At 43.9% G+C, this 22,276-nt stretch overlaps 1 protein-coding gene across 4 annotated transcripts in view; it reads right to left on the bottom strand.

Annotated features, from left to right (window-relative positions):
• Positions 1-4,284: 4,284 nt before the first annotated feature.
• LOC106609413 (synaptotagmin-1) overlaps positions 4,285-22,276 on the bottom strand; it is a 230,959-nt gene continuing 212,967 nt past the window's right edge. For all 4 annotated transcript variants that reach the window (XM_014208212.2, XM_014208215.2, XM_014208213.2 and 1 more), the window contains 2 exons: positions 11,786-11,919; positions 4,285-8,522 (listed from right to left, as the gene is read on the bottom strand). In XM_014208212.2, the coding sequence (XP_014063687.1) occupies positions 8,316-8,522; positions 11,786-11,919 (341 nt within the window). In that variant the 3' untranslated portion in view covers positions 4,285-8,315. The remainder of the gene's footprint in view (positions 8,523-11,785; positions 11,920-22,276) is intronic.

Raw genomic sequence — 22,276 nt, 5'->3', positions numbered from 1 at the left:
TAATCCAGGCCCTGCAGTGCCTAGCTCCACTCCTACTCCCCAGGTGCTCTCATTTGTTGACTTCTGTAACCGTAAAAGCCTTGGTTTCATACATGTTAACATTAGAAGCCTCCTCCCTAAGTTTGTTTTATTCACTGCTTTAGCACACTCTGCCAACCCGGATGTCCTAGCCGTGTCGGAATCCTGGCTTAAGAAGTCCACAAAAACCCTGAAATTTCCATCCCTAACTATAACATTTTCCGACAAGATAGAACTGCCAAAGGGGGCGGTGTTGCAATCTACTGCAGAGATAGCCTGCAGAGTTCTGTCTTACTATCCAGGTCTGTACCCAAACAATTTAACTTCTACTTTTAAAAATCCATCTTTCCAGAAACAAGTCTCTCACTGTTGCCGCTTGCTATAGACCACCCTCTGCCCCCAGCTGTGCCCAGGACACCATATGTGAATTGATTGCCCCCAATCTAGCTTCAGAGCTTGTGCTGCTAGGTGACCTAAACTGTGACATGCTTAACACCCCGGGCATCCAACAATCTAAGATTGATGCCCTCAATCTCACACCAATTTGGGGTCATCCCTGTGGCTCAGTGTGTAGAGCATGGTGTTTGCAACGCCAGCATGGTATGTGCAACGCCAGGGTTGTGGGTTTGATTCCCACGGGGGGCCAGTACAAAAAAAAAAAATTTATGAAATGTATGTATTCACTACTGTAAGTTGCTCTGGATAAGGGTGTCTGCTAAATGACTAAAATGTAAAAATGTAAATGATCAATGAACCCACCAGGTACAACCCCAAATTTGTAAACACGGGCACCCTCATAGATATCATCCTAACCAACTTGCCCTCCAAATACACCTCTGCTGTTTTCAAACAAGATCTCAGCAATCACTACCTCATTGCCTGCATCCGTAATGGGACTGCGGTCAAACTTCAGTCAGCAGGACTTTCTAATTGACCTGGCCCGGATATCCTGGAAGGATATTGACCCCATTCTGTCTGTAGAGGGTGCCTGGTTATTCTTTAAAAGTGCCTTCCTCACCATCTTAAATAAGCATGCCCCATTCAAGAAATGTAGAACCAGGAACAGATATAGCCCTTGGTTCTCTCCAGACCTGACTGCCCTTGACCAGCACAAAAACATCCTCTGGCATTCTGCATTAGCATCGGACAGCCCCCGTGATATGCAACTTTTCAGTTAGGAACAAATATACATACACAGGCAGTTAGGAGGCTAAGGCTAGCTTTTTCAAGCAGAAATTTGCATCCTGTAGCACAAACTCAAAAAGGTTCTGGGACACTGTAAAGCCAACGGAGAATAAGAGCACCTCCTCCCAACTGCCCACTGCACTGAGGCTAGGAAACACTGTTACCACCGATAAATCCACTATAATTGACAATTTCAATAAGCATTTTTTTACGGCTGGCCATGCTTTGCACCTGGCTATCCCTACCCCGGTCAACAGCCCTGCGCCCCCCACAGCAACTCGCCCAAACCTCCCCCACTCCTCCTTCACCCAAATCCAGATAGCTGATGTTCTGAAAGAGCTGCAAAATCTGGACCTCGACAAATCAGCCGGGCTAGACAATCTCTTTCTAAAATTATCTGCAGAAATTTTTGCAACCCCTATTACTAGCCTGTTCAACCTCTCTTTCGTATCATCTGAGATTCCCATAGATTGGAAAGCTGCCGCGGTCATCCACCTCTTCAAAGGGGCAGACACTCTAGACCCAAACTGCTACAGACCTATATCTATTCTACCCTGCCTTTCTAAGGTCTTCGAAAGCCAAGTTAACAAACAGATTACCGACCATTTCGAATCCCACCGTACCTTCTCCGCTATGCGATCTGGTTTCAGAGCTGGTCATGGGTGCACCTCAGCCACGCTCAAGGTCCTAAACGATATCATAACCGCCATCGATAAGAGACATTACTGTGCAGCCGTATTCATCGACCTGGCTAAGGCTTTCGACACTGTCAATCACAACATTCTTATTGGCAGACTCAACAGCCTTGGTTTCTCAAATGATTGCCTCACCTGGTTCACCAACTTCTTCTCTGATAGAGTTCAGTATGTCAAATCGGAGGGCTTGTTGTCCGGACCTCTGGCAGTCTCTATGGGGGTGCCACAGGGTTCAATTCTCGGGCCGACTCTCTTCTCTTTTTACATCAATGATGTTGCTCTTGCTGCTGGTGATTCTTTGATCCACCTCTACGCAGACGACACCATTCTGTATACCTCTGGCCCTTCTTTGGACACTGTGTTAACTAACCTCCAGATGAGCTTCAATGCCATACAACTCTCCTTCCGTGGCCTCCAACTGCTCATAAATGCATGTAAAACTAAATGCATGCTCTTCAACCAATCGCTGCCTGCAGCTGCCCGCCCGTCCAGCATCACTACTCTTGATTGTTCTGACTTATGAGGACAACTACAAATACCTAGGTGTCTGGTTAGACTGTAAACTCTCCTTCCAGACTCACATTAAACATCTCCAATCCAAAATTAAATCTAGAATCGGCTTCATATTTTGCAACAAAGCATCCTACACTCATGCTGCCAAACATACCCTCGTAAAACTGACCATCCTACCAATCCTCGACTTCGGCAATGTCATTTACAAAATAGCCTCCAACACTCTACTCAACAAATTGGATGCAGTCTACCACTGTGCCATCCGTTTTGTCACCAAAGCCCCATATACTACCCACCACTGCGACCTGTATGCTCTCGTTGGCTGGCCCTCACTTCATACTCGTCGCCAAACCCACTGGCACTCGGTCATCTACATTTCTCTGCTAGGTAAAGCCCCGCCTTAGCCCTGCAGGTATATCTCAAAGGTCACCCCCAAAGCCAATTCTTCCTTTGGCCGCCGTTCCTTCCAGTTGTCTGCTGCCAATGACTGGAACGAACTGCAAAAAACACTAAAGCTGGAGACTCTTACCTCCCTCTCTAGCTTTAAGCACCAGCTGTCAGAGCAGATCACAGATCACTGCACCTGTACATAGCTCATCTGTAAATAGCCCATCCAATCAACCTCATCCCCATACTGTATTTATTTATCTTGCTCCTTTGCACCCTAGTATTTCTACTTGCACATTCATCTTCTGCACTTTCTACCATTCCAGTGTTGAATTGCTATATTGTAACTACTTCGGCACCATGGCCTATTTATTGCTTTACCTCTCTTATCCTACCTCATTTGCACATGCTGTAGATAGATTTTTCTACTGTATTATTGATTGTATGTTTGTTTATTCCATGTTTAACTCTGTGTTGTTGTATGTGTCGAACTGCTTTGCTTTATCTTGGCCAGGTCGCAGTTGCAAATGAGAACTTGTTCTCAACTAGCCTACCTGGTTAAATAAAGGGGAAATAAAATAAAAAATAAAAATGTTACTAATGTATCAAGTATACTGGATGAAGACTCAGAAGGTATGTGTTACTTCCTTTCACACTGTGTGTTCCCATTCACTTTCCCTTTGTTAGTCATTTGATAATGTCTGAATGATTGTAGGGTCATTCCATCTCAGAAAGCAAAATAAAGGATTTTGACACCCACCATCTCAGATTATTCTGAAATAATTTATGTTGTTAGAAACAGATAAGATTACCATTCATGCAACATTATTTTGTTGAAATATAATTGGATCACTGGGAAATTACGCTAATTGATTGCATCCAAATGTACCATTAAAATATATAGGGTTCATATAATATTCACTAAATATAGTAGCTAACATCCTTTCTAGCAATGAGTTAGAGATGAGGAATCCAAACGAATGGTCAAAAAGCCACACACAGACCCCCCATACCCCACACTGCTGCTACCCCAACAACCAGTATACATGATCAGTTCTCTATGTCTGACAAGTAGTATGAAGCTGTGGCTTGTAGTATTGCTTATCCATACTATGTAATGTATTCCCTGTGAATCTGAAGAGGTTTTTTTCCCCCCCTCATACATTGTTTTGTAATTTAAATCACTTGGATTATTTAGTGTGAATTTACCAGGTTTTGACCACTAGATGCTACTGTTGCTGCTATACTGCCACACTCTTTTACATGTTTCTGGTCTCGTGTTTATCAAATAGATCACAGCAATTCCTAGATTTGGCTCATAATGAAAATAAATCTAGGCTTCATAAGCACTCAATGTTTATTATTAATGATGAAGGCATGTGGTCTAAAATGTGAATGTCAGTATTATCTGCTCACACATCAAAATTCACATAAAACGTTGGTAAGTGAACCAAACCATCCGGAAAAAAAGAAGCACTTGAAAAGGTTCTGTATCAACAGGAAATAAAACATTTTTATTGATCATTTGTGTATATGAAGTTATATAACAACAGTCAAAAAACTCCACAGAGTGAATCACCACACAAAGTGAAACAAAACTGTAAAACACCTCATCAAAAATGAAGGTATACACAGCAATATACAGTAACTGTCAGCTCGCTGTCACCGCGAGCGATATGGCAGGAAAAACAGCCCAAACAGTTCTACAAGATTACAGAGAAAATGTCAACACAGAAAATACTCAAGCAGGCAGTTGATATACACAAAGGCAACTAGGATATTTCTACAGCATCAGACTCTAATACTTTACACAGCTTCATCTTGAAAGGTTAGAGTGGCTTTTTGTTGTCGTCATTTTAGAGAATCTTGTATGTTTCCGGTCACACAGTGAGATGTATGGGCTTTTCTTGAATAGGATGTGAGGGGTTTTGCTTCCATGATTTAGTAGGGGGGACCAGTAAGAGTAGCATGACATTGCAGCTAGTGGCTTTTCTTGTGGTACAGTAAGTTACACACCTCACAATCTGATCCTGTAATGCTGCTTCTTTCTGTAATGTCCGCCCCTCAAGCGTTTGACGCTTTCCTTTTCTTTTGTTGAAGCATTTTGATTTCCTTCCCCTTTAAATTGTGATTACAGCCTTTCTTTAGTGATTTAGTCATACCCCTATGGATCTGCTCATTCCGTTCAAATACTGAGCCTACGTTTTATCGTTTTTTGTAATTCATGATTTAAGGGATGCATAATAAATATGTTAAATGAAAAAATATATAGTTCAAGAGGGAATGTAATTCATTAGGGCACATACTGCTGTGACTAAATGTATGTTCAACGTTTCTGGAATGTATTATTTATCTGGGGAAGGTCTACCCAAAAGGGTATTTAAATAAATAAATTAAAACACACACAAATCAACATATTTTTGCAACAATGAAAGAAAAGTACCAACTACTAATCTCACAGTTAATCACCACAAACACACATACTGTACATTCAGAGTTTCCATTTCAAATATAAAAGTATTTTCAACAGGGTTGTAAACATAACTTATTCATAAAAAATAATCATAATTAGATATAGTATAGTAGATCAGGTTGATACAATGATGGATGAAGTTATCATGACAGGATGTGATACGTTTCAGTAATAATCATGACCATTTCAATATGATAAATAAATTACTTTTTGGAAAATGATGAAAATATGTACATATGTACTTTCAGAGGGTGAGGGGTCATTTAAAAATGTTTACGTGTGTGTGTGTGTGTGTGTGTGTGTGTGTGTGTGTGTGTGTGTGTGTGTGTGTGTGTGTGTGTGTGTGTGTGTGTGTGTGTGTGTGTGTGACATTTTGGTATTTCCCAATCCCAATATGTCCTGAAATTTCTGATGCTGGATCTGTGTGCAAGAAAAAACTTAACTGGATAGAAGGGAACCCTTAACAGAAGGATTTTAGATGTCAGACTCCAACCACCACAGAATCTACATGTGCTGTGTCCTAACCATCTCACTGGAGAGGAATACGTCTGACTTGATAGGAGTCAACTTTAAATATTCATTTTTTCTTGGGCAAACACAACCCACACAACACTATGGGATGGACATACAAGTATTGCACAGTGCTCAATGAAATGCTGTGTGAATCCCACCACTCTCGCTCTCCCATAAAACGTTCTATAACTCCTGTGTGTAGCCCTGTCAATCAACCAACCAGCCACTGCACAGTTATTAGAACTGACGATGCCACGCACTCTCTCAGCATGTGGAAGGGAAATATGGCAGTACAACGTCACTACAGAACAAACTTGTCGCTATTGATAAAGTCTACACCTCTAAGCACGCACGGCAGTCACAGTGATACACAAAGCTGTCCTCAGAGACGCCTATGGAATGACAAATAGCTTTTTCATAATAGTGCTATCAACTACACAATAACATTGAAAACATTTAGAAACTACTCCTGAAGCTAGCATCCAGTATATGCATGGAGATTCCTCCAAGATAAGAGACTTCATGGATTTCATGGATCCAAACGTCTTACTTATTCCTCTTATTGGACCCGTAGTAAAGGACATATAAACAAATATTATCACCTATGCAGACCATTAACTTTTACAGTTATTGTTTATATCCCATTGTTCTCTTGGTGTTGTACTAAGAGCCAACAATAGAAAACTGGCTAACTACGGTTTACTCAACGAAGAGATACAGTATATGGTTGTTGCTTTCATGTACTGTTCCTTTAAGTAAATACCAAGAACCAGTCGGACTCCTGGACAGAAGCTCCCCTGCGCATTGAGCGTCCTTAAATAAGGCCCGTCAACATAGTGTAAAGAAGTCAACAAGCTATTGCCGGTTAAAAGACATACAGTGCAAAACAGTAGCCGTATAGAAAGTAAGATTGGCAGTATAACATGGCTAGCTCTATTGCCACTGTGAGAAGGCAACACAAAGCAAAGACTGCTATTTAGGGCACCATGTGGAGCCAAATACATTGTTCCCGATAAACCAAAGCTACGACCACTACCTAGTGGGAGTGTGCATGGAGAGAAGGTTAGTATAGAAGGTTAGTATACATGTGTCACCTCCCTGAAAATGGCAGTGTTTAGAAACTCACTTTACCTCCAGTCAATATGTAAATCATATACTGACCCATCAAATCACTCACTTCAGCTTTAATCTAGATTAAATAGATTGAAGGCAAGGGAATGCTATCATAAGAGACAGCCCCATGGTGTTGGTAGATCTCCCCCCCATCCCAGCCTTTAGCAAATATTGTTTAAAAAATCATGCAGTTTACAAAAAAATCCGCTGAATTTATCTAAAAAATAGTCATCTAAAAGCTTAGAGTCTAAACTCTTTATTCCATCTATGGAGAACTTGAGACTCCAATGTCCTGAACATAATCCATTTCCAACAATAAGGCTATTGAAAGTAGGCTATAGAAAGTAAATATTGTTCAACAAGCTTAAGGACACAATGGCTACTGCTTGATTCTATTTCATATGGGGTCAGTTTCCGAGGGGGTTTGGCGGAATAGTCATTTGGGTTTAAGAGGACCGGTCTGTAAAAAGTAAGTAAATAAATAATTGAATGAAAAAAATGGCCTATCAAATGAGGACCTAGTTCACTTAAAAGTAACTGACTGTGTCACAAGGTGATGTCCTGCTTGAGGAAAAGGAAAAAGGCTAACCGGTTTGCATCGATTTGAGAGATCCTCCAAAACATTGTGTTTCAAGCAAAACAAATAGGTCCTCTGATGGAGAAATGTGTATAAAAAGGCGTATAAGAAACTATGTGCTTGTATACTATCCAGCAGCATATATTTTCCCATGAAACCATAGTAGTTAACGGCCTAGTTTTCTGTGTATTTCAACTTTTTTCTGCAATGGTTCATTAGTAAACATAAAGCCAGACACCGTCCTTTACAATGTGACTATACTTCCACTAGCATCTTACAGGTTGGAATTGCTTTCTTCTTCCTCTGGAATGCAATAAGGTCAAAATGTTTTATCCTGTAATATATAATATTGTCTCTCCTATATCTGCATTTACATAATTTAAAATAGAACATCTTATTAAAAACATCCAGATATACATAGATTAGGAAACAGGTAACAACATACCAACATAAACTAGAAATAATTTTTGTCTGCAGACTGATATATACAACTGTGGTACAATAAATGTCTTTCAGTCATGCGCTATCTATACAGATCATATTGCTTAAAAGAAGGGGGAATTTGGTTAGGGGGAATCAGGGCATAGAGATGAACAACATAGTCAGGGGCGGGGACTCCCAACCTGACAAATAGAAACACAAATCTGAACGTCAGGGCCTAGGGGTTTTGAAAGAACCATTGACAATTACAAAAGAAGGCGATAAGACAAGTAGTATGGAGTTGGTGGGAAGGATGGGTGTTGGCTGGATTGGTTTGACGGTGGATGGACCCATATATCACTGAGGTATTTACACATACTGGCTAAAGAGCACTATGGGGCAGGTGCTGAAAGGGCCCTGCCTATTTTTTTGTGGAGAGCTGAGCATCCACCTCCTCCTCCACCTTCAGCACGTGCCACTGGGCGATGGGTCTCCTGGGGTTGGCCAGCATATCCGACCAGTGGCGCAGCTCCGTCCCCGAGCTGTTGAGGCCCACAAAGACCTTGCCGATGGCATCGTTCTTGCCGATCTTGTCATAGTCCAGAACAGTTACAACAACTTGAACTTTCTGTAAGGGGAAAAGTAGGGAGGAAGACATTGGAAGAAATGATGAGTTTGTGGGATACACACACTGTACAGGTAACTAAAGTAATGTACTGGTAACATTTAAAGCTCACAGATTATAGTCATGGAAGTTTTATGATTTGTGTAGTGCTGAGAAGTTCTTGAGCACCCAGTATTCACCCAAAGTAACAGAGAATAATAATATTGTCTCAAGTCCCCAGACACCCTACTTCCTCTATTGAGCACAACGATGAAGGCTCTGCTCGGCGACCTACAGAACAACCTTGGCTAATTTCTCATATACCAAAAGCAGTACAATTAGAAGACAAGTGGGTGTAACCTCCACTCTGTCAAATGCTCCTGACTAACAGAGTGGCCTATTAGAGTGAAGAGTGATATGCTCCCTCGAAGAGCCAGTCCTAAGTGCTTATTAGCAGTATATACCATTTGAAGACTGGGCCTGAATCTTTCCAGAGCCAAACGCACAACAGATTGTAAGCTTACTCAGAGGTCAACCTTTCTGCCTCAGCATGTGTTTATTCAAAGTGTCTCAGCAATGAGGGGTGATCCGTGCATCATCTGCTGTAAGGGAATATGAATCGGCACACTAAGAGCTCTGATTAAGTTTCGATCCACATGAGAGAGGAGCTGTTCTACCTGTGTAGATGCCGAGTCACTGTTCTCCCAAAGCATGTAATGAAACGTTGCACCAAGTCCCTCAGCCTGTCAGTCAAGTGGCTTTTAAAGAGATAGTTGACCCCCTCAAATCACTTTTGAGGAATAACAACGACAGAGACACTTGTATTTGGGTTGTTCTATCCCTTTAAAGAGAAGGACCCTCTGTGGAGGCGGGAGTGTACTTAGCAGTATAGGCTTCCTCCACTGTCACCCCTCTGTCTCTCCAATGGGTATGGGATGTTCTGATTGGCATCCTCACAGGCTAGGCGGGGTTAGGCTGCGAATTGAAACGGAGGCACGTGGAACCCAACTCGTGGTTTGTGAGCTGTGAAGTGCTAAATCAATTTGAGGCAATTACTTTTTTATGCCTGGCGTTTTGACGCCCGCTCACAGATAATTCCCCCTTGGCCCAATTTGCATGCACTTTATCTTCTTTAATTCTCTGGGTCTAGTAGCTTTAAAGTGCTTTCTCATGAAGCCATTTGTTCTCAAACAGTGCGAGCGCCATACTAAACCGTACTCTATATACATTTCATTGCACTGGATAAAAAAAAGGTACTGACTTGCACCGTGAAGAAGAGATATTTTAATGTTCAAATGTAATCATACGCCAAAGGCATGTAATCAGTGATGTGTTGAGAATTGCATTACTTCTCACCACTCCCCTGTGCAGTTGTCTTGTAAACTTGTGACATTAAGGCATTTCATGAGAATGCAAATGGGGGGGGGAATTCCGACTCGAATTAAGCATGTGTAAATGGAAACATAATTCCTTTTTATGCACTTTTCTCTCTATGAGTATTCTGACCTTGAACTTAAGTATAAGAACAGCATTCTATTCACACACTATTCGTTTGGGGTGGAGATCAATGAAATGAAGGTGTGACGGAGGTGTGTCTACAAATACATTGCATTCTGAACTTGATTTAACTCCCTCATAATTCTACCACCTTTACGTGTGAAGAAACCATGAATAAGGTCGCGCGAACCTGCTGGTTCCAAGTGGGAAAAGCATCTACTTTCTTTTTTCTGATAGAAATAACAGCATTCTCCATGAACAGTAATTTATAAATTGATAAGAGCTATTGATGGGAACTAGGTAAATGAGTAATCCATTTGGAGAAGAGAATTGTAAATACACCATAGCAATTGTTTTAGATGATTTTTCCTTATGATCCATGGAGACAAATGTTAAACCAGTCATATGTTTTAGATGATTTTTCCTTGGATCCATGGAGACAAATGTTAAACCAGTCATATGGAAACAAACTGAAAATCATATCAACATGATATGTATTGTAGCCCCTTTCCCACAGTGAAGTAAGCTGTAAATAGCTGTGCCGTTAATCTGATTTCATTGTATGCCCTCATAATTTGCATAGATTAAATTTGGAGACCCAAGCTATAGGCTTTCTGTAGGGCCGAATCTGCCAAATTGTGCTTTAGAATGTTTTAATTCTATACCCAGGCATTTTGCAGTTTTATTTCACAATTTGTATTGTTAAATATTAGCCACTATCGGGAGCCACCGTCAGTAATAGCCACATACAGTTATAAATGTATGTTATAAATTTAAGGAAACTAAGGTGTTAGTTTCCTTAAATTTGTTGCCTACATTTTGAATGATTCCATTCCATTCCGTTTACTTTTCTTTCCTCTGTCATGTCCGTGTAGTTGTTCCTGAGGGTTGCTAGCATTAGTGGATCATATTAGGCTAACATTGTGCAATAATTTGGGACATGTAGCCTACATTATTGTACTCAGACCACACGTAGCAGTTTAAACCTGGAGCCTGGTGCATGGTTCACGATGACTGGACCGTTGTCATACAGTTCCATGATTAATGAAGATCAGGGTAGATTTCTAGGACTATTGTTCAACCCCTATAGTACACCTATTTCCACCTTCAAATATTTAATGGAATGAATTTGAGTATCTCAACTTTCATGTTGAATCAAATCACTATATTTTTGATTCATCAATATATTTTGTGTGTAAATGTGCTCCAAACCTGTTTAATATGATTTATATATACTTTCCTAACCATACATTTTGCTTAAATAATCTACAAGATCAGAGTATTTTTTTATCTACCAGTTGGTGCTGAAACTGAGACGAATATGCATATATATACAGTAGATGGCTTTCTTTCATTGATCCCTATATTCTGAACCCGTTCCTTCGATGTATTTTAGTCTATCGACAAAATAAAAATGTAAGGTATGCATTATGCGCCTGCATTAGGTAAGCCTGAATACCAACTACTGAGAAGTGCATAGGAAAGGCGTACATTTACTAAGTCTGAATCGGGCCGATGATGAATAGAGCCTGAGACTGATTATCCTGTACAGGCCAAAGAGCACACATTCACATGCTAATTTTAAGCCAGCAAATCACTCTTAGTAGCCACAAGCTTTGAACACAATCTCCTTGTCATTTGTCTCGGTGTTGGCTCTAAGTCTTATTTGAAGTATCCTTTAAAAAAACTTGACTTGCTGGTTTATGACTGAGCTCAATTAAATCCAGTCTTAATGCTTCAACAACATGGAGAGCTCCCAAGATGTGCATGGGGATGTACAACACCATTACCTGGATTTGTTCGAATGGCACTTCAAAGCTGAAGGACTCGTTGTAATAAGGGTTGAGGGTGTTCTTCTTGATTGTCGTCTTCTTCTTCTTCAGCCTCTTCCCATTCTGCATCAGGTGGATCTTCACGTAGGGATCTGAGGAAAGAAGAGAGGCCCAGGTTAGAACCTACTGCCACAAGGCATATACACCCTCCCTTTCTAGTGTATATACACTCATATGTTTTAGTCACACCTTGTCTGTCCCTTTATTTGGATATATCAACACGGACATGAATCACACAGTCTGATAATATTCACCGTACTTATATCTCTCTGGTCACCCCCAAAGCCAATTCCTCCTTTGGCCGTCTCTCCTTCCAGTTCTCTGCTGCCAATGACTGGAACGAACTACAAAAATCTCTGAAACTGGAAACACTTATCTCCCTGTCACAGTTGTTGTCGGTGAATGAGGACCAAAACGCAGCAGGTACGTGAATGCTCATCTTGATTTTTAATTACTCTCAAAATGAACATACAAAATAACAAACACGAAAAACGAACGAACGACAATAACAGTCTGACTAGGCACACGGCTAAGCACAGAACAATCACCCACCAATCACACACAAACACACCCTAATATATGGGACTCTCAATCAAAGGCAGATAGACAACACCTGCCTTCAACTGAGAGTCCCAACCCCAATTAACCAAACATAGAAACACACACACCAGACTAACCATAAAATACAAACACATAGACCATCCACCAAAAACCCGGAAATACTAAATCAAACACCCTTTACACAAACACACCACCCCGAACCACATAAAACAAATACCCCCTGCCACGCCCTGACCAACTACAAAACAATTAACCTTATATACTGGCCAGGACGTGACAGTACCCCCCCCTTAAAGGTGCTACCCCAGAAGAACCTTAACAAAAAATAACCCCAAGCAACACCAACAAAAAGTCCCCTTTTCTAAAGGGAGGGAAGGGAGGGTGGCTGCCGTCAACGACGGCACTGTGCTACACCCCCCTCCCCAACCCACCTATTTCTGGAGGTGGCTCTGGTTCCGGCCGTTCCAGGCTGTCGGGCCACTCTGGCATCGCCGAGGGGCAGTCGGGCCAGTCTGGCATCGCCGGGGGGCAGTCGGGGCAGTCTGGCAGTTCGGGACAGTCTGGGCAGTCTGGCAACTCGGGACAGTCTGGGCAGTCTGGCAACTCGGGACAGTCTGGGCAGTCTGGCCACTCGGGACAGTCTGGGCAGTCTGGCCACTCGGGACAGTCTGGCCACTCGGGACAGTCTGGGCAGTCTGGCCACTCGGGACAGTCTGGCAACTCGGGACAGTCTGGGCAGTCTGGCCACTCGGGACAGTCTGGCCACTCGGGACAGTCTGGGCAGTCTGGCCACTCGGGACAGTCTGGGCAGTCTGGCCACTCGGGACAGTCTGGGCAGTCTGGGCACTCGGGACAGTCTGGGCAGTCTGGCCACTCGGGACAGTCTGGGCACTCGGGACAGTCTGGGCAGTCTGGGCAGTCTGGCCACTCGGGGCAGTCGGGACAGTCTGGGCAGTCTGGGCAGTCTGGGCAGTTCAGGGCAGTCTGGCCACTCCGGCAGTTCAGGGCAGTCTGGCCGCTCCGGCAGTTCAGGGCAGTCTGGCCGCTCCGGCAGTTCAGGGCAGTCTGGCCGCTCCGGCAGTTCAGGGCAGTCTGGCCGCTCCGGCAGTTCAGGGCAGTCTGGCCGCTCCGGCAGTTCAGGGCAGTCTGGCCGCTCCGGCAGTTCAGGGCAGTCTGGCCGCTCCGGCAGTTCAGCGCAGTCTGGCCGCTCCGGCAGTTCAGCGCAGTCTGGCCGCTCCGGCAGTTCAGCGCAGTCTGGCCGCTCCGGCAGTTCAGCGCAGTCTGGCCGCTCCGGCAGTTCAGCGCAGTCTGGCCGCTCCGACGACTGTTGACTGGCGGGCAGCTCCGACGACTGTTGACTGGCGGGCAGCTCCGACGACTGTTGACTGGCGGGCAGCTCCGACGACTGACTGGCGGGCAGCTCCGACGACTGTTGACTGGCGGGCAGCTCCGACGACTGTTGACTGGCGGGCAGCTCCGACGACTGTTGACTGGCGGGCAGCTCCGACGACTGTTGACTGGCGGGCAGCTCCGACGACTGTTGACTGGCGGGCAGCTCCGACGACTGTTGACTGGCGGGCAGCTCTGACGACTGTTGACTGGTGAGGCTGGGTTTACGCACTTGCAGTTTAGTGCGGGGAGCGGGAACAGGACGAGTCGGACTGGGTGGACGCACTTCCGGGTCCGCACGAGAGACAGGAGCTGGAAACCCAGGGCTATGGAGGCGCACAGCCGGTCTAGATCTTACCTCCTGCACAACCCGCCTTGGCTGGATGGAACTAGTAGCCCTGTACGAGCGGGGTGCTCGTACAGGGCAGACTGGGCTGTGCAGGGGCCTGATGGTAGCCGTGCGTAGAGCGGGAGTTGGGTAGCCTGGTCCTCGGAGGCGTACCGGCGACCAGATGCGCTGCGCAGGCGTCCTCCTACCAGGCTGGATGCCCGCTCTAGCACGGCACCTGCGAGGGGCTGGAATAACGCGCACCGGACTGTGCGTGCGTATGGGTGAGATAGTGCGCTCCTCAGCGAAACATAGCGCTCTCCACCCCATACGCTCCTCCATATAACCACGGGTAGCTGGCTTCCGGCTCTTCCTTCGCCTAGCCAAACTACCCGTGTGCCCCCCCCAAAAAAATTATTGGGGGTGCCTCTTGTGCTTCTCCTTCAGCGCGTCCACTCTGGCCTCGTACCACCGCCTCTCTGCCTTGGCTGCCTCAATTTCCCACTGCGGGCGGCGATAATCCCCAGCCTGATGCCAGGGTCCGGCCCCGTCCAGAACTTCCTCCCAAGTCCACTTCTCCCGCCAGTCCAACTCGAACTCCGTCTGCTCCTTCCTCTGCTGCTTGGTCCTTTGGTGGTGGGTGATTCTGTCACGGTTGTTGTCGGTGAAGGAGGACCAAAACGCAGCAGGTACGTGAATGCTCATCTTGATTTTTAATTACTCTCAAAATGAACATACAAAATAACAAACACGAAAAACGAACGAACGACAATAACAGTCTGACTAGGCACACGGCTAAGCACAGAACAATCACCCACCAATCACACACACACAAACACACCCTAATATATGGGACTCTCAATCAAAGGCAGATAGACAACACCTGCCTTCAACTGAGAGTCCCAACCCCAATTAACCAAACATAGAAACACACACACCAGACTAACCATAAAATACAAACACATAGACCATCCACCAAAAACCCGGAAATACTAAATCAAACACCCTTTACACAAACACACCACCCCGAACCACATAAAACAAATACCCCCTGCCACGCCCTGACCAACTACAAAACAATTAACCTTATATACTGGCCAGGACGTGACACTCCCTCACTAGCTTTAAGCACCAGCTGTCAGAGCAGCTCACAGATCATTGCACCTGTACATAGCCCATCTATAATTTAGCCCAAACAACTACCCCTTCCCCTACTGTATTTATTTATTTTGCTCCTTTGCACCCCATTATTTCTATTCTACTTTGCACTTTCTTCTACTACAAATCTACCATTCCAGTGTTTTCCTTGCTATATTGTATTTACTTTGCCATCATGGCCTTTTTGCCTTTACCTCCCTTATCTCACCTCCTTTGCTCACATTGTATATAGACTTATTTTTCTACTGTATTATTGACTGTATGTTTGTTTTTACTCCATGTGTAACTCTGTGTTGTTGTATGTTGTCGAACTGCTTTGCTTTATCTTGGCCAGGTCACAATTGTAAATGAGAACTTGTTCTCAACTTGCCTACCTGGTTAAATAAAGGTGAAATAAAAAAAATAAAAAACTTACAAACCCATTTCAAATCATATGCAAGAGAAACAGAGTTGCACACAATTTCTATAAATAGAATTTCGCTGCTTTTTCAAGTGGCTCATGTTTTCACCACTTTCACTGGAGGGCCTCATTTCCGTTCCCCAATAATGAAGATTGAAGCCTCTCCAGAGTGGGCCTGCTGTGGCCGTCCCTGTGGATCCCCTCTCTCTGGTAATTAGGTCAAAAGGACCAGTAAAAGATGCGGACTCACCCATCAGCCTTCTTGCTTTATCATTGGCAATCAAGACGTTGGACTACCATGGCTAGCAATCCTGCTTTTTTTTTACTCCTTTCTGAATGCTAATGACAAGCGGGAAGTGGAGGGGGGAGAGGAGGGTGTGGAGTGGTACCCTGTTTGAGACAAGACACTTGGGTTTTGGAGAGCTAATGAGCCTTGGTAATGGACTGCCATTGAAACCAATTCGAGCTAGATAGTAGACACAGACTTATCTTAATGAAAACAGGTCACGCCATTTATCTTTGAAGATGAGACAGCGTTGTTGGTTCTAGGATCAACAAACACAAATAAATAGGATAGGATATGGCATGGTAATTGGGCTAAACGACCAATCACATTAAGGGAAACGGTGGCAGTTACAATTGAGCACCAGCATGGTAACGCATCAATGAAGCAAGGCATCAGTATCAATCCTCATAATGCTCTCTTGTTATAAAATACTGCTGGTCCTCATAATCTAGATGTATCTGTGGCTCCCAGATGACTTTATTAGGCTGTCTTTGATGCTCATGGAGTAGGGCTTTGTAGGTATTTGTTCCACAGTTTTGACTGTGGAACATCGGTGGGATTCCTAGCAATGGCAAACATCTGTTATCCAACTTAGAGGGAAAGGAGGGTACCTTGTCAGTTGTCCAACTGAATGTATTCAACTGAAATGTGTCTTCCGCATTTAACCCAACCCCTCTGAATCAGAGAGGTGCGGGGGGGCTGCAATAATTGACATCCATGTCTTCGGCGCCCGTGGAATAGTGGGTTAACTGCCTTGCTCAGGGGAAGAACAACAGATTGTTATCGGGGATTCAATCCAGCAACCTTCCGGTTACTGGCCCAACGCTCTAACCACTAGGCTAGGCTACCTGTGAATTTTCAGACTTGATTTGCCTTAATGAAAAATGTATCAACCCCTACAAGAATGTTAATTCACATAATAATTTACATTTCCTGTTGTTGCAGGCACATTTTCCTGCTGTAGAAAACTGTCTCAAATGAAGACCCTACATCTGTAAGAGCTGATTGCTCACTGGCAGGTTCATCCCATAGCTGTGTGCGCAGTGTACATCGAGAGACAGAGAAAAATAGAAGCAGAACCGAGAGAAAGAAAAAGAGATAAAGAAAGGCAATGGACAGAGGGAAAGAGAGAAAAAGAAAGGACGGTGACAAAGTGTGATAGCGAGAGAAAGACAGAGAGAACTGAGTGAACGAAGAGAGAGAGGGTGAATGAACAGAATGGAGAGAACAGCCAGAACAAAAAGAGAAAAATAGAGAGAGAGAAAGAGAATGCAGCCTCGAGAGCGGGTGTCCATTGTGACGTTTATTACTCTCCTGCGGTGCGGTGAGGGCTGTGCGATGATAAAAGAGACAGTGGATGAGAGGTGTGTGTTAGTGAATAGGCCCAGCAGTATCTAAATGGGAATCTTCTCCAGTGTCGGACTGTGAGCATCACACGGCCGTATCACCACTTTCTATCAGACTCTTCCATCAACAACCCCTTTGTTGGTTTTTTTCTCTTTCTTTTTTGTTGTGCGCAGTGAATTCTCTTCAACTGAGTTCCCTTCTTTATAGGTTCTACTAATGTCCCTGTAGGAAACTAAAGACGTGGCACGAGAGAGCCGATTACAAACAATCAGACTTCTACACCTTTGCTGTTGACGCTGATAGGAAGCTTTTCTAATAGGTAATGATTGGAGGTTAATGGAGGGAAGTTTGTGAACGAACTAAGTATGGTCCCCAAGGTCTCTGCGGAGGTTAGGCTCAATCCCCTTGGTTGGAACTGTCACAGCAGATTGATAACAGAGGCTGCTTCCGCTCCTGATCCATGGCTGTGACAGCTGTAACTCACACAGGCATTCACACGTGTACGCAATTCCGTTTAATGGCTAAGTATTTCTTCATCCCTGCTCCCGATCATCAGTTGCAACAGTCTTAAACCTGTGCAGAAATATTTTATCTCTGTATAAAAAAAGACCTCACATTCACAACCGAATGAATACATTCCAACTCCTTCCCATTCCAACCCTGTATCTGGCTACCTCTGCCTCATCTTGACCATCCACACAGGCCTGGGCCTGAATGACCAGCACTGGATAAATGAATCCCCCAATCCACAGAGACTGAGGCTGAATACACACAACAACAACATCCAGACAGGGTTATCACAGATAACCTATCCCTCCACCGTTAGAAAAACACCTGTGGTGTCCCTTGGCTTTCAGCCCTATTCTATCCAGACTCTACTTATCTCACCGCCAGGATTATTGGGTTTTGGACGGGCGACGCACCCCAACTCATATCCGGCTCATTTCGGCGTCTCGTCCCAGACAGCTCTAATCTCTGCCCATTTTGTGGATGAGTGGCCGCGGCAGCTGATGTGATGCGCCTGTCGCAAATAGAGAGAGAGAGAGAGAGAGAGAGAGAAAGAGCGCCGTCACCGTTCCTTGTGTCTGTCTACACTTTAGTATACGGAGGCAGATCCTTGCTGCAAGCGTGACAGTCACTCATCTGGATCACTGGCAATGGGCCGGGTTATAATGAAAAGATGCTGTGCCCATTTATAAAGAGTCCCCCTCCCTTTCCAGTGAACAGGAAGCAGCAGGTGTGTGAAGAAGTGGCTAACGGGGAGGACATGAGCAACGTCGGCTGCAGGTGTTTGTGGAGGAGACGATGCAGGCACCTGTCCCATGCGATCTGTCAGCGCAGCAGCCATAAAAGGACCTTTTCTATCCCAGCTGGCTCTGTGTCAAACAGATGACAGAGGACCTTTTAACATGACAGTGTGTACATCCAAAACAAACACATTATATTAATTCCCTACCGTTACAAGCCTATTTCAGCGTTACTGTGTGTTTACCCGTCGGTTTCAACAGAATCGCTTAGATTTAGGCTTTAAGCTTGTCGATAACTAGTCATTGCTGTATATTTTGGATTATAGGCCTAAGTGAAAGATAATAGCTATCAATGCCAATCATAATTAGTCTACTGAACGTGTGAAGACCAAACGGTAAAAACAGAAAGCTACTAGTAAACATGCACATTGGCTGCTTACTCGAGTGTGCTGTGTGTTGGCTTGCGGGGTCTGTGTACGAGATGCTGAACGAACGTCAACACAAGCAGGTTAAATATAGCTCAGCTGTCATCTTAGTTTCCCTCCCATCGTTCTGGATGGGCCATGGAGGAGGGGCACGCAGGGCCCCACTGTCATCTCGGTTTTACACACTTGGAGTTGACATGAATCATTCACATGCAACTAAGCTACGTCGCACACACACCACTGACCACGGAAAAACCCACACATGCCGCACACACACACACACACACACACACACACACACACTTCCAAACTTCTGCATTTCCCTAATCACCACCAAATTGGTTTTCCATTCGTTCATCATTATAATAACACCTGGCCTCATTGCTTTCCACACCTTGGCAGTGTAAATGACTGGAGTGGGGCTGCGAACCTGGAGCTCCCTTAAACAGCCGGGAAGTATGCATGAGAAACAAAACAAATAATATGGTCTCCAGCCGAGAGGCTTGATGGCATGCTGTGTGGTGAGGTGTGGGAGCACTGGGTGAGGGCAGTAAAGGTTCATTAATACTACAGGACTGGTTGATGTGATAACCTCCTCACTGAGGAGGTCCATTAACCTGTTATGAACAGCCTCACTATCCCCTGTGACAGAGAGAGAGAGAGAGGTGGAGAGAGAGGTAGAGAGAGAGAGAGAGAGAGAGAGAGAGAGAGAGAGAGAGAGAGAGAGATATGTAGAGAGAAAGAAAGAGAGAGAAAGAAAGAAAGAGATGGACATAGAGAGGGAGAAAGAGATAGACGTAGAGAGGGAGAGAGGGAGAGAGGGAGAGAGGGAGAGAGGTGGCACAGTGCAGACAGTACATCCATTATCTTAACAAGCATGTACTCATCCTCCAGTAACATCCACTGTGCTTCTGTATGTAACACACTGATACTATTCTATAGCACTATATTATTTACCACAACTGATTTGATTGGCTCTTGATAGTGCCTTTGGCTTTACACACTTTACACACTTCAGTGTACGTAGGTTGTCAGCATTGGTGCTGAGTTCTCTTTATTTGCTCACCTTTTATGTGTGGGGACATGGTCTATGTGCCCCGCAAACATACTTCACCCATAGAAATAGGCCGTTATCACATTGCTGCACACAGCCAGTGAAGAGCCCTGCGGCCTTGAGAAGTGACAACTACAGTTGAAGTCAGAAGTTTTATACACCTTAGCCAAATACATTTAAATTCCTGACATTTAATCCTAGTAAAAATTCCCTGTCTTAGGTCAGTTAGGATCACCACTTTATTTTAAGACTGTGAAATGTCAGAATAATAGTAGCGACAATGATTATTTTCAGCTTCTTTTTCTTTCATCACATTCCCAGTGGGTCAGAAGTTTACATACACTCAATTAGTATTTGGTAGCATTGCCTTTACATTGTTAAACTTGGGTCAAATGTTTCGGGTAGCCTTCCACAAGCTTCCCACAATAAGTTGGGTGAATTTTGGCCCATTCCTCCTGACAGAGTCAGGTTTGTAGGCCTCCTTACTCACACACACTTTTTCAGTTCTGCCCACAAATGTTATATAGGATTGAGGTCAGGGCATTGCAATGGCCACTCCCAAAACCTTGACTTTGTTGTCCTTAAGCCATTTTGCCACAACTTTGGAAGTATGCTTGGGGTCATTGTCCATTTGGAAGACCCATTTGCGACCAAGCTTTAACTTCCTGACTGATGTCTTGAGATGTTGCTTGCAAGCTTCCCCCTTTTTCCTCCAAACATAACGATGGTCATTATGGCCAAACAGTTCTATTTATGTTTCATCAGACTAGAGGACATTTCTCCAAAAGTACGATCCTTGTCCCCATGTGCAGTTGCAAACCGTAGTCGGACTTTTTTATGGCGTTTTGGAGCAGTGGCTTCTTCCTTGCTGAGCGGCCTTTCAAGTTATGTCCATATAGGACTCGTTTTACTGTGGATATAGATACTTTTGTACCTGTTTTCCTCCAGCATCTTTACAAGGTCATTTGATGTTGTTCTGGGATTGATTTGCACTTTACGCACCAAAGTACGTTCATCTCTAGGAGACAGAACTTCCTGAGCGGTATGACGGCTGCGTAGTCCCATGGTGTTTATCATTGCGTACTATTCTTTGTACAGATAAACGTGGTACCTTCAGGCGTTTGGAAATTGCTCCCAAGGACTTGTGGAGGTATACCATTTTTTTCTGAGGTCTTGGCTGATTTCTTTTGATTTTCCCATGATGTCAAGCAAAGAGGCACAGAGTTTGAAGGTAGGCCTTGAAATACATCCACAGGTACACCCCCAATTGACTCAAATGATGTCAATTAGCCTATCAGAAGCTTCTAAAGCCATGACATCATTTTCTGGAATTTTCCAAGCGGTTTAAACGCACAGGCAACTTAGTGTATGTAAACTTCTGACCCACTGGAAATGTGATACAGTGAAATAATATAAGTGAAATAATCTGTCTGTAAACAATTGTTGGAAAAATGACTTGTGTCATGCATAAAGTAGATGTCCTAACCGACTTGCCAAAACTGTAGTTTGTTTTCAAGAAATTTGTGGAATGGTTGAAAACGAGTTTTAATGACTCCAACCTAAGTGTATGTAAACTTCCGGCTTCAATTGTATTTTAATTCCACAGGTACTGGAGCTCTCTCCTGTAGTGAGTCATACTAGTGAGAGTTGTCACAATATATACTGTACTTAAATATAGGAACTCACCTTGAGTCTATAAGGTTACCTGTACATTTTCAGCAAAGATTATGAGAAAGACACAAGTATCTTGCCTACGATGGATTGTATGGTATATACTGCATTATAAGAGTCCCTCCAGGGATATAGTTCTGTTATGATAAGAAGAGGTTGTTGACAAAAAATAAACCTTCCACTGTGATTCAGGAGTGGCTCAGCTGAGAACTTTTAACGATGATTAGATTAGGTGCTCTTTTAAAACAAGTTTTGCTGCATAGCATGATACAGCGATTCTGGCTGTTACGATTTTTTGGGCAATCAGAAGAATTATGAATAATTATACATATTTTAATGAAAATAGCGGTGTCTCGTTTGCTGAGCAGTAATTAGGCTCGATAAACAGGACAGCAGTGGAGAAAAGGACCAATCCCAGACCATCAATTACTTGTCATCCTCCTCTAGTTCTGGCTGTGTCACGACGTGAGATAGTCACTAATTATTGTTATTATATACACGCGTGTTATTTAATTTATCTGGCAGACTTTGACGTCTATTCTCCTGGCAAAAAGACACTTCTGGAGAAGTTGACTCTTCAAAC

Source organism: Salmo salar, chromosome ssa07, assembly GCF_905237065.1.
Source record: "Salmo salar chromosome ssa07, Ssal_v3.1, whole genome shotgun sequence".
Taxonomy (NCBI): domain Eukaryota; kingdom Metazoa; phylum Chordata; class Actinopteri; order Salmoniformes; family Salmonidae; genus Salmo; species Salmo salar.
This window is presented reverse-complemented; position numbering and strand designations above follow the sequence as displayed.